Source organism: Nomascus leucogenys, chromosome 24, assembly GCF_006542625.1.
Source record: "Nomascus leucogenys isolate Asia chromosome 24, Asia_NLE_v1, whole genome shotgun sequence".
Classification (NCBI taxonomy): domain Eukaryota; kingdom Metazoa; phylum Chordata; class Mammalia; order Primates; family Hylobatidae; genus Nomascus; species Nomascus leucogenys.
The window spans coordinates 13986333-14000088 of record NC_044404.1 but is presented as its reverse complement, the minus strand read 5'-3'; the positions used below and the strand labels follow the sequence as shown (position 1 = coordinate 14000088).

Here is a 13756-nt window from a genome sequence, read left to right as displayed (position 1 = left end):
GTGGCAGAGCTAGGTAATTTCAATCCAGACAATCTCGCTTCAGGGTCTAGATTCTCAAATACTATGCCACAGAGCAGCCCTGCTGAGTAACTTTCCCAGGCTACATAGTTTTGAAGTAGTGGAGCCAAGATAAAATCCAGACAGATTCCAGAGTCTACATTCTAACCACCAACCCAGTGGGGTCTCATACCTCACAGTCCGTGGACACCTGAGAATTCCCTTTCCGGGGCCCACAAGGTCAGAGCTACTGCTATAACAACACTAAGATGTTGTCTGCCTTTTTTCACTCTCAGGTGTGTACAGTGGAGTTTTCTGGAGGCTATCATGTGTGAAAATGTCATCATTCTGGTGGCTTATGAAATGTGTGATTGCTTAATCTTATGTTTTAAATTTTTCTGATTTATGAATAAGGCCTGTAGTCTAGCATTATTATACCAAATCAATTTCCTAGCTTTCGTATCGTACTAAAGCTTCATAAAATGTTACTGCTAGAAAAGGCTGGGTAAAGAGTACACAGGACTTGGGCCGGGCGCAGTGGCTCATGCCTGTAATCCCAGCACTTTGGGAGGCTGAGGCAGGCAGATCACTTGAGGTCAGGAGTTCAAGACCAGCCTGGCCAACATGATGAAACCCCATCTCTACTAAAAATACAAAAATTAGCTGAGTATGGTGGTGCGTGCCTGTAGTCTCAGCTACTCGGGAGGCTGAGGCAGGAGAATCGCTTGAACCCAGGAGGCGGAGGTTGCAGTGAGCCAAGATCGTGCCACTGCACTACAGCCTGGGGACAGAGTGAGACTGTCTCAAAAAAAAAAAAAAAAAAAAAAGCCATGAAAAGGAATTCCTATAACTGTCTACATCAATGTACACGTGAAAAGAGAGTGAGCAGCATCAAGTATGCAAAGTTGGGGACAAAACATGGCTGTGACATTTGCTTTCCCCAAACAGGCACAAGAGTCTTTTTCATTTGAAGGGTTTCACTGCTAATCTCTAAAGGAGAAAAAGCAAAATATACCAGAATAAACTGAGATAAGTTGCAATGGCTTCAGAGTATTAAACACAACAGTTTACTGTCAATGCCCCTTTGGGTTCCTGCAGGCAATGGAGAAAAAAGCAGAAGAAAGTTCCCAATACTTTAAACCCCAGGGTGGTGAAGCTGAGACCCCAGCAAGGTGAGGTTACCAAAAGGGGCCAATTTGCATTTGTATTCCAGGCCTGGGCTCTACCCAGAGAACACTTTAGCCTCCTAGAAGCCAGTCCCCACTATCCTAACCTGGTAGGATTTCCCCTATGGCTCAGTTACAACACTCTCCACAACTTGCAACAGTGTGCCCTGTGTATTGTGAAAGCCCTTCCTGGTTGGCTTGGTTAATCATCTCTCCAGAGAGGCAAGTTCAGGGCTGTAGACAAGCAGGCTCTGCTTACTCGCCTCGATACAGCCTGGCACAGAGTGCCCAGCTCAGAGCAGTGGTCACTGTGAACGGGCAAACAGATGCCTGGCAATCAACTGCCCAGAGGTCTGGGCACAGAGAGATGGCTGTAAGAGCAGTATGGCCCCAGCTGGCCATGGAGTCCACGGAAGTGGATGAGAGTCCTCGATGGAAAGCAGAGAAGGAGAGAACAGCCAAAAACAAAGCCCTCAGAATGCCCTTATCAAAGAATGAAACGGAAGAAAAAGCACAGCAAATGAGTCCCAGCCCTAGAAGTTGTCGCAGAGCCAAAGAGGCACCAAGCACATGGCATCACCAAAGCCAGGGAAGACTCCAGGAAGTGAGGGTGGTCAACAGAGCCAAACCCAGCTGCTGATCCTTCAAAATCTGTCACGTCCGATCCCTTTCTCCAGTTCCCATTGCCACTGACATCTTCCAACCTGAAGTTATTCAGGAATCTCCAATCATCCTGCACATATTAGCAGCGAGTGTCCGTGTGCTAGAGCAGCGCTACCTGGGGAACGCAGCAACCAAGAGAAGGGGCAGGTCCTGCCCACCTGCACCCCAAGCTAATGTGGCAGACTAGGGGTGTTCAACGTCTCAGTGACCCAAAGAGTGATGTAAGAGAGATGAGGATGGGACAGTGCAGTGCTTTAGTTAGGATGGCAGGGAGAGGCCTCTCAGAGAAGATGTCACACAGGGGCTTGGACTTGAGAGATGAAAATGACTCATGTATTAAGAACTGAGCAGTCCAGGCAAACATGCCGAGGAGAGAAGGGGCCTGGGCTGTTCAGGAATAAAAAGAGGCCACCGCGGCTGCACCAGAGTAGAGCCAGGAAGAAAGCAGAGGCAGCCGCCACTGGAACCTGCAAAACCAAGGCAGGGCAAAGAGCTGGACTCAATTCAGAGAGCGGTGGGATGACACAAGAGGGTTTGGGCAGGAGAGTGACGAGATGCGGTGAGGCTTTCTGGCTTCTAGGCTACTCTACATTCAACTTCTCTGAACCTTTTGTCTTCTTGAATAAGCAATCTACAAAGCATCTGATTCAAAACGCTTTTTAAACTTTCTAAATAAAATCTAGTAGTTCGTCTGCTGGCTTTAGAGACTCTCAACATTCAAGAGAAGCAAAGAAAATAAGACACCTGAGGGCTCATCCCCTCCTCTTGTCCAGAAGATTCTAATAGAGAATGGGAATGGGTGAGGGTGGGGACAGGGGGTTGGTAAGCAGGAGAGCTTTCTACCGCCTCCCACTGAGGCTGTTACTGGTAAGACTGAGTTTTAACTTCTCAAACTATCTTCATCCAAAGCAACAAACTGTGGGCTACAGCCTTTCATCTCAGATGGGGTTTGTTCGGTCTACCCATGGATTTAAAAAAAAAAAAAAAAAAATTCTATTGGAAGAAATCACAGAAAAATCCCCATTTTACTCTTACAGGTCATCCCTGGCCCCTACAGGCATCTGGGTTCCTGGCACACCCTCTGGCCCCTCCTACCCTCACCACATCAGGTCCCCTTGCTACTCTGGGCCTTTCTCAATTTAGGCTTTCACCTGGCCCTCAATTCTTCTGACAGTCAATATCCTCCACATCCTTCCAGGTCAAGTTCAAATCCCAGCTCCTCCACGAAAACATTCCCAACAACCCGCAACGACCACTGGCTTTTCTGATTTCCCAGATGGTGAGCTGCATGTTCTGTAAGGCCTATGGAGAATGGTCCCGTAGGCAGGAAAACTGTTGGCGAGGAAATCAATCAGGAGCTTTCTGTAATAGCCCAGAGAAGGCATGTTTGGGTCTGAATTCAAGCAGTAATAGTAATTAAACTATTTTACAGGGCAGAATCAGGACATGGTTACCGGCTGAAAAATAACAGTAATAAATAATAACTTACGGTGTTTCCTATATGTCAGGCACTAGCCTAAGGGCTTTACATCTAGAAACTCATTTACTATTGACTGCAACCACATAGGGTGGGCACCATTACTGTCCCCATTTAACAGATAAGAAAGCGAACACAAATAAGCTGAGGACTTGCCCAAGGTCACACAGCTGGAATGACATTGCCAGAACTGACCAAGCAGAGTGAGTTAGAGGGCATCAAAGGAGAGGCAGAGAAAAACAGTCCCACAGGTTTTTTCTCTGCCAAAGTGTTACTATCCTAACATAAGAGGAAAGGCTTCTTGCCACAAGCTCGTTCCAGTGACTTAAGGAAATGCTATTCAGGTTGTTAAATTTTTTTTGAATTTCACAAATAATATTTTCATTCAGAAAGACAAGGTCCCAGATTTTCTAAAATTTGCTAATTTATCTAGTAGAATACATGATTCAAAATGAGATTTCAAGTGCTACCACTATTCATTCAACATGCTAATTTCCTAAACTACACATTTATTGAGGTTTAAGTCAAAACAGATAGCAACCACCTTACTTAGAAGTCTTTTTTTAAAGTGAAAAAATCAGATTCATATTTATAATTATCTATAAAAATATACTTCTATATTAATAATATGATAAAACAGTGAAAGTGGTTTCAACTTTTTATATCATATATATTTTTAGAATTAGAAAAAAGGGGGAGAGATAACTAAGATGAAAGAAAGCCATCCCAGGGTTTCGCTAACTCTTTGGAATTAAGATTATGAATAGACATTATCTAGATGGTCAGATGGTGTCCCATAAAACAGCTCCTGTAAAGAAATGAACTACTGATACATGCAACAATATGGCTGAATCTCAGAAACAGTATGCAGACCAAAACGAGACAAACACCAAAGGCAAAGGACTATATGTATTCCACTCCTATGAAACCCCAGAATAGGAAAAACCAATGTGTAGGAACAGAAAGCCGATCAGTAGTGACCTTGGACAGGGAAAGACTAACTTCAGAGCAGTAGAAAAGAACTTTTTGGGGTGACGGACACCTCCTATGACTCGACAGCGGTGATAGTTAACACGGGTGTGAAACTTGTACTATACCGTTAAAACAGTTACCTTTTACTGTATGCAGATTATACCTCAAAGTTGATTTTTAAAGTCAAATAACTAAACAGGTTAATAAATCCTAAAATTCTCATCTTTAAGTCATGTTCAAATGAAACTTTAATGCACCAAGAAAATATTTTCGATTGTGTTCACTTTCTTATCTGTTAAATAGGGATAGTAATGGTGCCCACCTCATGTGGTTGCAGTCAATAGTAAATGACTTACTGAACGCAAAGCACTTAGGCTAGTGCCTGACATATAGGAAACACGGTAAGTTATTATTTTTTATTATTATTATTTTCAACCAGTAACCAAGTCCTGATTCTGCCCTGTAGAATAGTTTCATTATTCGTATTTATTAAGAATTTTTTATCTCAACTCTAACAGCCCTCTCCTCAAAACCCTCCAAAGGTTCCCCACCTCACTGGCAAAGTCTACTCTGTCCTTCTGCCGACCCCAGAGCTGAGCCCACACTTCTCTGACCATTTACTCCACCCTCCTCAGGTCTGCTCCAGGTACGTGAACCACAGAACTAACCTCCTCCACTCTCCCTACCCCGCCCTTCTCTCCATACTCTTTAGACAAATGTTGACTGTAATCAGCAAGGTAACTCTGCTCTACAGCATAACATTGGCATCGGCTGCCGTTATATAAAGCTGCATGTACCATCTTACATGGTCAACACATACTAATGTTTTTATTTTTAAAAATATGTAAGAATAAGCAAATTTTATTAGTGTCTCATTTAAATTTATATAAGTAACTCCTTTTACATGCTTTGCCCAGAGAATTATCAGCAATTATTATATCAGTTTAATCTATTTAATTAAAGCACCTAGTTTCAAATATTGACTTGATCAAAACTAACTGGAAAGTGACAGCAATACATGACAGAATAGATTAGACCAATTTTCCTTAATATTAAGAACGATTCATAGTATATTCATACTAAAATACGTATTATTGCTACAACAGACTAATAGTCACCAAAGTAACTGTTACAAGCAAAAAAACAGCTTAGAATCATACCATATTAAAATCGCTAAAATTCTATGAACCCATCTTTGTATAGATTTGCAAACAAGAATCTAAGCTACTATGCTGGTACAAACGATGGGGAAAAAAACCAAACAAGCTTCAGCTTACTGAAATGGCATTAAATTATATTTGGTTAAGAAATGAGCAGGACTGCTGTAACAATAAACAGATGAAAACACAAACCAAGAAATGCTTATACACCATTTTTGAAAAAGAACAGGAGTCATATTAATTCTGAAATACAAAAAAGTACCCTCTTTCAAAAAGTTGTCAGGTGCATTAAGTTGTCCAACTGAAGAAACTGTCCTAAAGCATGGTGTTAATCTCAGTAGTGAACACACGTTATCACCACACTCTTGCTCCCTTACAATCCAGTCTCCGTAGCACATTGGGGAGGACATCCTAAAAATGAAAATCAGCTTGTGTCACTGTCCCGTAGCCCTAAAGGCCCTATAAACCTTGCCTCTCACACCAATGTCCTCTTATCCCAGAGCCCCTGACAGGGCCAAGCTCCAGACCATGGCTTGCTCTCTGTTCCGTGAACTACCAAGCTCATTTCCACTCCAGGGCCTTTGTACTACTGTGTGTTCACTCTGCCTGGAATTTTCTTTTTCCAGATCTTCATGTGTCTATCTGGTTCCCGGTTATTACCTAAGTTTCAGTTCTACTAGCAATCACCTCCACAGAGTAGCCTTCTCTGACCATGTAATCCAAAGACCTCCTTTCACCTCTACCCATCATCCTTTGTAACAAGATCTTCTTTAATTGTATTCACAGCACTTTTCACTATCTGAAATTACCTTGCTTGTCTTCCTGCTTTTTAACTGTCTCCCTCTTGGAGTATGTTACTGGCAGAGCTCTTGCCCACCTAGTTCACTGCAGAACCCATAACATGCTGGGATACAGTCTGTGCATGATGAATGAGGGAAGGAATGAATGAATGTTAGGGACAACTGAGATAATGGAACCATTCCTGAAATAAAGCCATTCCTAAATAAGTCTAGGAAAATAAGAAGGAAAACAGTGGAACATCTAAAAGTTAAGTATCAGGATGGGTGTGGAATGTTAATGAAGCAAGTAGGATACCTACGATCTGAGAATGGAGAGAAGGAAGCATGGAGAGCCAGGGGAGGAGGCACAATGACTACTGCTCTTGCTGCCACCCAGGCATGGGCTCAAGTGGAAGGATCGAAGACTCACATGCAAAGCAAGCTGGGCTCTAATTGAGAGGTTAAGAGATATTAAGAAAGGGGTGAGTTTTGAGTGAAGAACAGAAGGGAAGAGAAAGAAAGCAAAGAATATGTAGGTCGGGGAGCTTTGTGAGAGCTGGGCTCAGAGGGAGGTATCACACTAGGACCGACTTGGAACACACTGATACAACTGAGCGCAACAGTTCTGAATGTCGCCTCAACAGTCAGTGCTGAAAACACTGGCAGGCTGTGGACTCTATTGCTTCTTCTAGAGGAATCAATAACAAACAACATGATATGCCTATGACGAGGATCCTGCAGTCCCTGAAACTCAACTGTCAGGCATATACAAAACAAATTATTCTATGCTATTGTCTTCAAGACCATACCCATCATAAGAAACAGAACTGACAACTAAAACCCGTCAAAGCAATGCTGATCCGTTCCCGGGGAGAATAACCTAACCCTAAAATAACCATCAGGATTTTATTTATAAGTCAATCTTCTTCAAGTTCAAACTTTTTTATATCTGAATTTTGTTGTGTAGAGTTATTTTTCAGTTTTTCAAGCATTTACTGCTCATTTTCACTGTCTGAAGATGACAGCAATAAATACAAGAAGGGAAAACTGTAAATTATCCTGAAATAAGTCTTAACCCCGAAGAATTACTGGGGTGATTGCTGAAAAACACTGACAGATTTTATGCCATAACAGTCAGGTCTAAACAGCATATAACTAATATTCTTCTAATAATGAAAATATAACAAAAGATGCTAAAAATTTTACTCAAAGTGGGCAATTTTTATAATCCAAATAAGTTTCATTACTACCAGACCATTTAAATTACACCCAAATCAGAAATGTGTTAACCATTAGAAACATAAGAGGACACTTTTCCACTGATACTTGGCATTTGGGATGAAAGGCAGTCTTCTGCAGATCTGATATTAAAACTTGTCAAAAGCAAAATGAAATTGTAAAAGAGCCAAAAAAAAAAAAAAAGTAGTAGTTATTGCTACCACTTTTTGACTGGTATGCAGACTTTTTTAAACACAAGTTTGATATAACTGAAATACAAAGCAAAAGTTTGAAGTGTCAAGTCTAATACACTAGAAATATTACAAGCCTAATACTGTACAAGAATTAAGGCATAATTAATCCTAAGGTTAAAGGTGTAGACATATCAAATGATTTCTAAACAGCGATGCAACAAGAACAATATCAACATTTAGATTCCACTTTGGAAGAACTCACAACCATTCTAACGCAGGATTAAGACTCCTCCAACAAAACAGTTCCTAGACCGCAGAGAATCGAGCTCCTTTGGGTGACCAGGTTCGTATTAAGAATCAATCTTAAAATAGGAAAATAAATGAAATCTATGAAATATATATGAGTATAACTTTGATGCACGATGACTGTGAAAATCCACTCTGTTCTCTTTTCCCTCCTCCACCTCACCATTTCAAAAATAATTTGCCTTCAAAAGCATGTCAATAAATCTGCAAGTTTTAAAATAATAGAAAGCATGTGCCCCATGTGTTCGCCAGATTCGTTTTTTATGGTATATGTCTTCTGCATTAAAATAAACATTTCTGATAAAGAAAGTAATGAAAAGAAATCAAAAGAATCCAAAAATTTCACATCTCTCAATGCAGCACAGGACTGAATGTATTAAACTTGGCCCAGCTAATTAAATTGAACTTGTGATCTCTAGTTAGAATCACCTGTACATGATAAAAAGGTGTCTAAAGTTTCAGTTGATGAGGGATACAAAATGTTTTCAAGTCTGAGAGTTTTAAGCTAAGGACTAAAAAAAAAAATTACATACTTCATATTTTGGGTTTTGTCCTTCATATTTTAAAAATAAGTGCTTATGAAGATTTTAAAAAGAAAACATTTCTGACACCCACGTATTTCTATAACTACCAGTGAGATGATATTGAAACCAGAAAATAAGAATCCTACTCTAGAATATATTATTAGATCCACATAACTGGCTCTACTTATCAGAACACCCTTGAGGCTATGAAAATATCCATAGCAGAATAATTTAATCACCAGGTAATCCCACATCTCCTGTAAAGAGAAACACATCTTACATTTCAATATCTGCCCTCTTGTTTTTACTCTGAGAACAGGTTTTTCAAGGACAAATGCTTAAAGTTTCTTCTTTGATCATTTGCAGTCTCTATAAATAACTTTTAATCCTCTCTTTTCAACCAACAAATAATCACAAAATAAAAAATGCTAAAAATGAAAGCTTAATAAGCTTCAAAACAAACACGCACAAAAAACTCACTCTAGAGTGTGGCAAGGGAGAGGTCAAAAAGTCTTAATGAAAATCCCTAAGAATGAGTCCTCTCCTCAGGCAACCACAGAAACGACAACCCACACCCAAACAACACACATTCCACTCCACGAACAAATGCACGGTATGAACGCAATGAACTAATTAATGGTATTAAGAAACAAAAATGAGAATCCAGGAGAAATGAATGTGTGTGCTACTATCTTGTAAAAATCAAGAGCTGGTCTAACATCTAGGTCATGTATTTGTATAAATTCTGATTTTTAAACTCACCTGATTCATTTTCAATTCCTGTTGTGTTCTGTAAAGATACATACAACAAAGAAACTTCTTTGATTACATGAACCCTAAAAAGAAAAACAGACAATTGTAATATGTACCTGCCTACAAATTTACAGGGATTTAAAACCACATACAGAACTGTAGAGTTTGCTCAAAGGGCTATTTATAAAGCAACTCTATGCCAAATCAACTTCAATCTATGCTGAGAGCTTCCTTGTCAGATTTATTATCTCCAGTGAAATAGATTTCTTACTACTCCTTACTAGGGCTTCACTGTACTCTACAACTGAAAGCAGACTCATTAGGATAACATCAAATCTTTGCTTTGGAACTGCATCATTCCTAAGAAGAAATAAATTAGCTTTGTTAATAGAAATACAAAGCATTATTGAGTACCTTATTATGCAATATGTCTTTCTTTTTCTTTTACCAATACTGTGCTGAACGTAAACACCATTAGACCCCATTACATTATTCTGTTTTTCAAGTTCCTGAATTAGAAAGTTGAATTTACTAACATTGGCCACTGGGAGTTCTCTCTGAGGAAAAGAACAAAAAACTGGCAGTAAAATGCAAATATTTTAATAAAAGATGTTGGGAAACAGCTACACTGTCCCTTAAAAACCCGTGTTCAATGTATTCATAGTATAGTAAAATAAGAAGACAAAATCATTTCTTGTAAATGCATATGACATACTTGTTTCTAAATAATAATCTCTGAAAATGGTCCTTTCTGCAACGTATGCCTTGAGTCATTTGATGCAATTCATAATATATTAAATCATGACACTTTAAGTAGAACTTTCACTGTAAGGTTCTAAACATTTCCCACGTTTACATACACACACCATTAGGCATAATTCTCCTATTTCTTTATGCACTTGCTTATAACTTATCTTTCCTTCCTTGACCCACAAGCCTCTGCTTACATTGTAACGTTATGTTCCAATTGTTAATAACCCAAAGAATACATAATTTAGTGACATTCTTCCTACTGCCTACCCACTGTTTTGACATTTTACCCTTGTTTTTTAATAAGGTAGTTGGATTTTTCTTTCCTTTTCTTGATCTATTTAACCACTCACCTGATCACCCTTAACCACCAAAAGCACTATATTTAAGTTAGGGCCTGGCCGTCTGAACTACTTTTATTCATAATTGGCATAAGGATGTATTCCATGAGATTGCATCTTGTTAGACAGCTCACTGCTAGCCAAACCAATATAAACTCTTGGTAAGCAAGCACTCAGGAAAAAAAAAAAAAAGCAAAGCCAGAGAATTGCAAGTTAAACCATGAAGTCCATTCCTTTAAATTTTAATACTGAGCATCTTTCTCATGTATATTTACATGTCCTGCCTTAGTAAACATCATATATTGAACATAATCAACCCTCTTCTCTAAGACGTAAAATTGTTATCAAGTTAAAAATGTATATTTTGGGCCGGGCGCAGTGGCTCACGCCTGTAATCCCAGCACTTTGGGAGGCCAAGGCAGGCGGATCACGAGGTCAGGAGATCGAGACCATCCTGGCTAACACGGTGAAACCCCGTCTCTACTAAAAAATACAAAAAATTAGCCGGGCATCATGGCAGGCGCCTGTAGTCCCAGCTACTCGGGAGGCTGAGGCAGGAGAATGGCGTGAACCCGGGAGGTGGAGCTTGCAGTGAGCCGAGATCGCACCACTGCACTCCAGCCTGGGCGACAGAGCGAGACTCCGTCTCAAAAAAAAAAAAAAAAAAAAATATATATATATATATATAGGTATTAAACAGTGATGAGGTTAGTGATCCCCCAGATGTGCACACTTGACCCTCAACCAGAAATGCCTACTGACTACTATCCAGTTGCACGTGGTGGCCCTGCGTGACACCTCATTCCCCCAGGTGAATAAGATGTTAGGGGTTTCACATGTCCTCTGACAGAGCTTTTATAGGTAGATTTATTAACACCAGCTCAGGGGAGTTCTCTTTGAGGAACAGAACAAAAAACATCTGCGGTAAAATGCAAATGTTTTAATAAAAGATGTTGGAAAGAACTATAATGCTTTACCATTTCCCTTTGTTTGCCTTTTCCCTCTCACAAGAATCGTCGGTATCATCATCATCACCATCATTTATGAAGCTTCTTCCAAGGACTAGCAGGCACTGTGCTGCCTTCAGTGAACCAGCTCAGGTCCCCTTCACCAAAATAAGCACAGCACTAGCACCCTCAATTAACAAGAGCTTAAGATAATTCGGTCAAGGTCTCATAATTTTGGTTTCTGCTAATGCATCTTAACTACATTTCACCAATTTTTTACTCCTGCCGCCCCAGGAGCACCCGCTATGTGTCAAGCACTGCCCTTGAGCAGTGGAAAGGAGGAAGATCCCTGCCCTTTTGGGGAAGAGAGCCACAGTAAATACATAAGTAAAATATGTGGCATGCCAGAAAATGAAAGTGCTTTAGAAAAAAATAAAGAGTTATGGAGAGGTAGATAGTTACTACAATCTCTGTCTCTACCTCTATGTGTGCAAATTCAACAGTGTGGTCAGAGAAGGACTCAGAAGGAGCGGTGAACATAAAAGCCAGGAAAGGGATGAGCTTCAAACCAGGAAAGTACGGGGAGAAATGTTATATGGAGGTGGAGGTGGAAACGAAAGTGAGAAGCCTCACAAGGCTGCAGCCTGGGGAAGCGGAGAGGGAGCCAGGATGCTGGTGTGGCTGGTGCACAGTCGGTGAGGGGCGCATGAAGAGGTGATGTTGGAGGCTGATGCCCAGTCTAACCAAGAGACAATGGCGGCATGGCTCAGGCAGTAGAAGAGATGTGAAAAGTAACTGGATCCTGGACGGACAGACGGACAGATGGATGGATAGATTTGATTTGATTTTTCTTTTTTTTTTTGAGATGGAGTCTCGCTCTGTCGCCAGGCTAGAGTGCAGTGGTGTGATCTTGGCTCACTGCAGCCTCCACCTCCCAGGTTCAAGCAATTCTCCTGCCTCAGCCTCCTGAGTAGCTAGTACTACAGGCACGTGCCACCACACCCAGTCAATATTTTTGTATTTTCAGTAGAGACGGAGTTTCACCATGTTGGCCATGATGGTCTCGAGCACCCAAGATGTGCTGCACTTTCAGATCTTAGGCATGAAAGAAAGAAAGGAAGTCAGGGATGGCACTGAGGTTTTTGTCCTGAGGGCACAGGAGGATGGAGCTGCTGTTTTCTGAGATGCTGCCTTCTTCTTACCATCTGTTTTTCATGTTTTCCCTCTTTATTTAACACTTATTTTCTTTTCCTCACCTTTTGTCATTGCTAGCTCATAGGCACAATTCAAACAACTGAGACATCCTAACATCTGATATTGAATAACTAAAATAGTACTTAAAACATTGTATTCTTTGATTTATTATCTCAAGGAATCTCATGTTTTTCTTTTTTTTCTGGAGATAGTGTAGTACTCTGTCACCCAGGCTGGACTGCAATGGCACAATCATAGCTCACTGCAGCCTCGAACTCCTGGGCTCAAGTGATCCTCCCACCTCAGCCTCCTAAATAACTAAGACTACAGGCTCACGCCACCATGCCTGGCTAATTTTTTTTTTTTTTTTTTTTTTTTTTTTTGGTAGAGATGGAGCCTCACCTTGTTGCCCAGGCTATCATCTTTTTCTTAATAAAAAAAGATTAGAATATAATTCAGATTGTTACATAATTAATAATCTTCTGTTTCTACACTACCTGTTTCCTCTCTGTCCAAATGAGAATGCACTTATTATTTCTTTCCAGAGAAAAGAAAGATCATAACATCTTTTTCTTAAAGATTCACTATATATCTGTGTGGGGAGAGCCTCCTCCCTATTATTTCCAAATCCTAATTGCTAAAAACCAGACCCTCATTTTTTCCTCTCTCCCTCTTGGACTCACAAAATTGTCAAGCTATATACATAAAATATTGTACAACAACAAAAACACTGTAAATCTGACAGTGAATTCTCAAATGTTATTTTTAAAACTTAATTCTTTATTCAACTATATCAAAAACAAGGGGTGTTAAAGGAAAAGAAGTAAGACCTGGGCGGAGTCTCTCAACAGAGGAACGCTGCATTTTGGACTGGCCAGCTCCTTGAGCGAAACTGTCCCTTTCCTTATGGGCACTTAACATTGCAGTGCTTCCAATCATTGTGACAATCGAAAATACGTACACACATTCTCAAATGCCCTGCCAACTGAGAACCTCTGAATGTGGTAGCCATGTGATGAGCTGCAATAGGATAATAATGTATTCTAAAGCAACTACAGCATCTAAAAATGTTTGGGATAACTTCCTTAAGATTCCTCCAGCACTGCTCAAAACCCCCGTGGAAGTGCCATGGCAATCCTACATAACTTTCATATTCAGTGTTGACTTCAACAGTCCTGTCTTTACACACCCATTTAACTAATACATGGTATCTCCAGGCCAAGGTTTTATCAAATGTGAGAAACGGAATGATCAATCCAGCAGTGCAGAGGCAGAGAGAAATCTTTCCAAGTGTATCACTGAAACCTTAACAATT

At 40.3% G+C, this 13756-nt stretch overlaps 1 protein-coding gene across 7 annotated transcripts in view; it reads right to left on the bottom strand.

Annotated features, from left to right (window-relative positions):
• The window catches only part of PRDM2 (PR/SET domain 2), a 124145-nt gene that overhangs the window by 100337 nt on the left and 10052 nt on the right, over nt 1-13756 (bottom strand). For 3 of the 7 annotated variants that reach the window (XM_030805243.1, XM_030805232.1, XM_030805237.1), the window contains exon 2: nt 9219-9292. In XM_030805243.1, the coding sequence (XP_030661103.1) occupies nt 9219-9260 (42 nt within the window). In that variant the 5' untranslated portion in view covers nt 9261-9292. Of the gene's footprint in view, nt 1-2977; nt 3034-5697; nt 6025-6534; nt 6664-9218; nt 9293-13756 lie in introns of those variants that run through there. The other 4 variants (XM_030805238.1, XM_030805234.1, XM_030805239.1 and 1 more) reach the window with 4 other exon arrangements.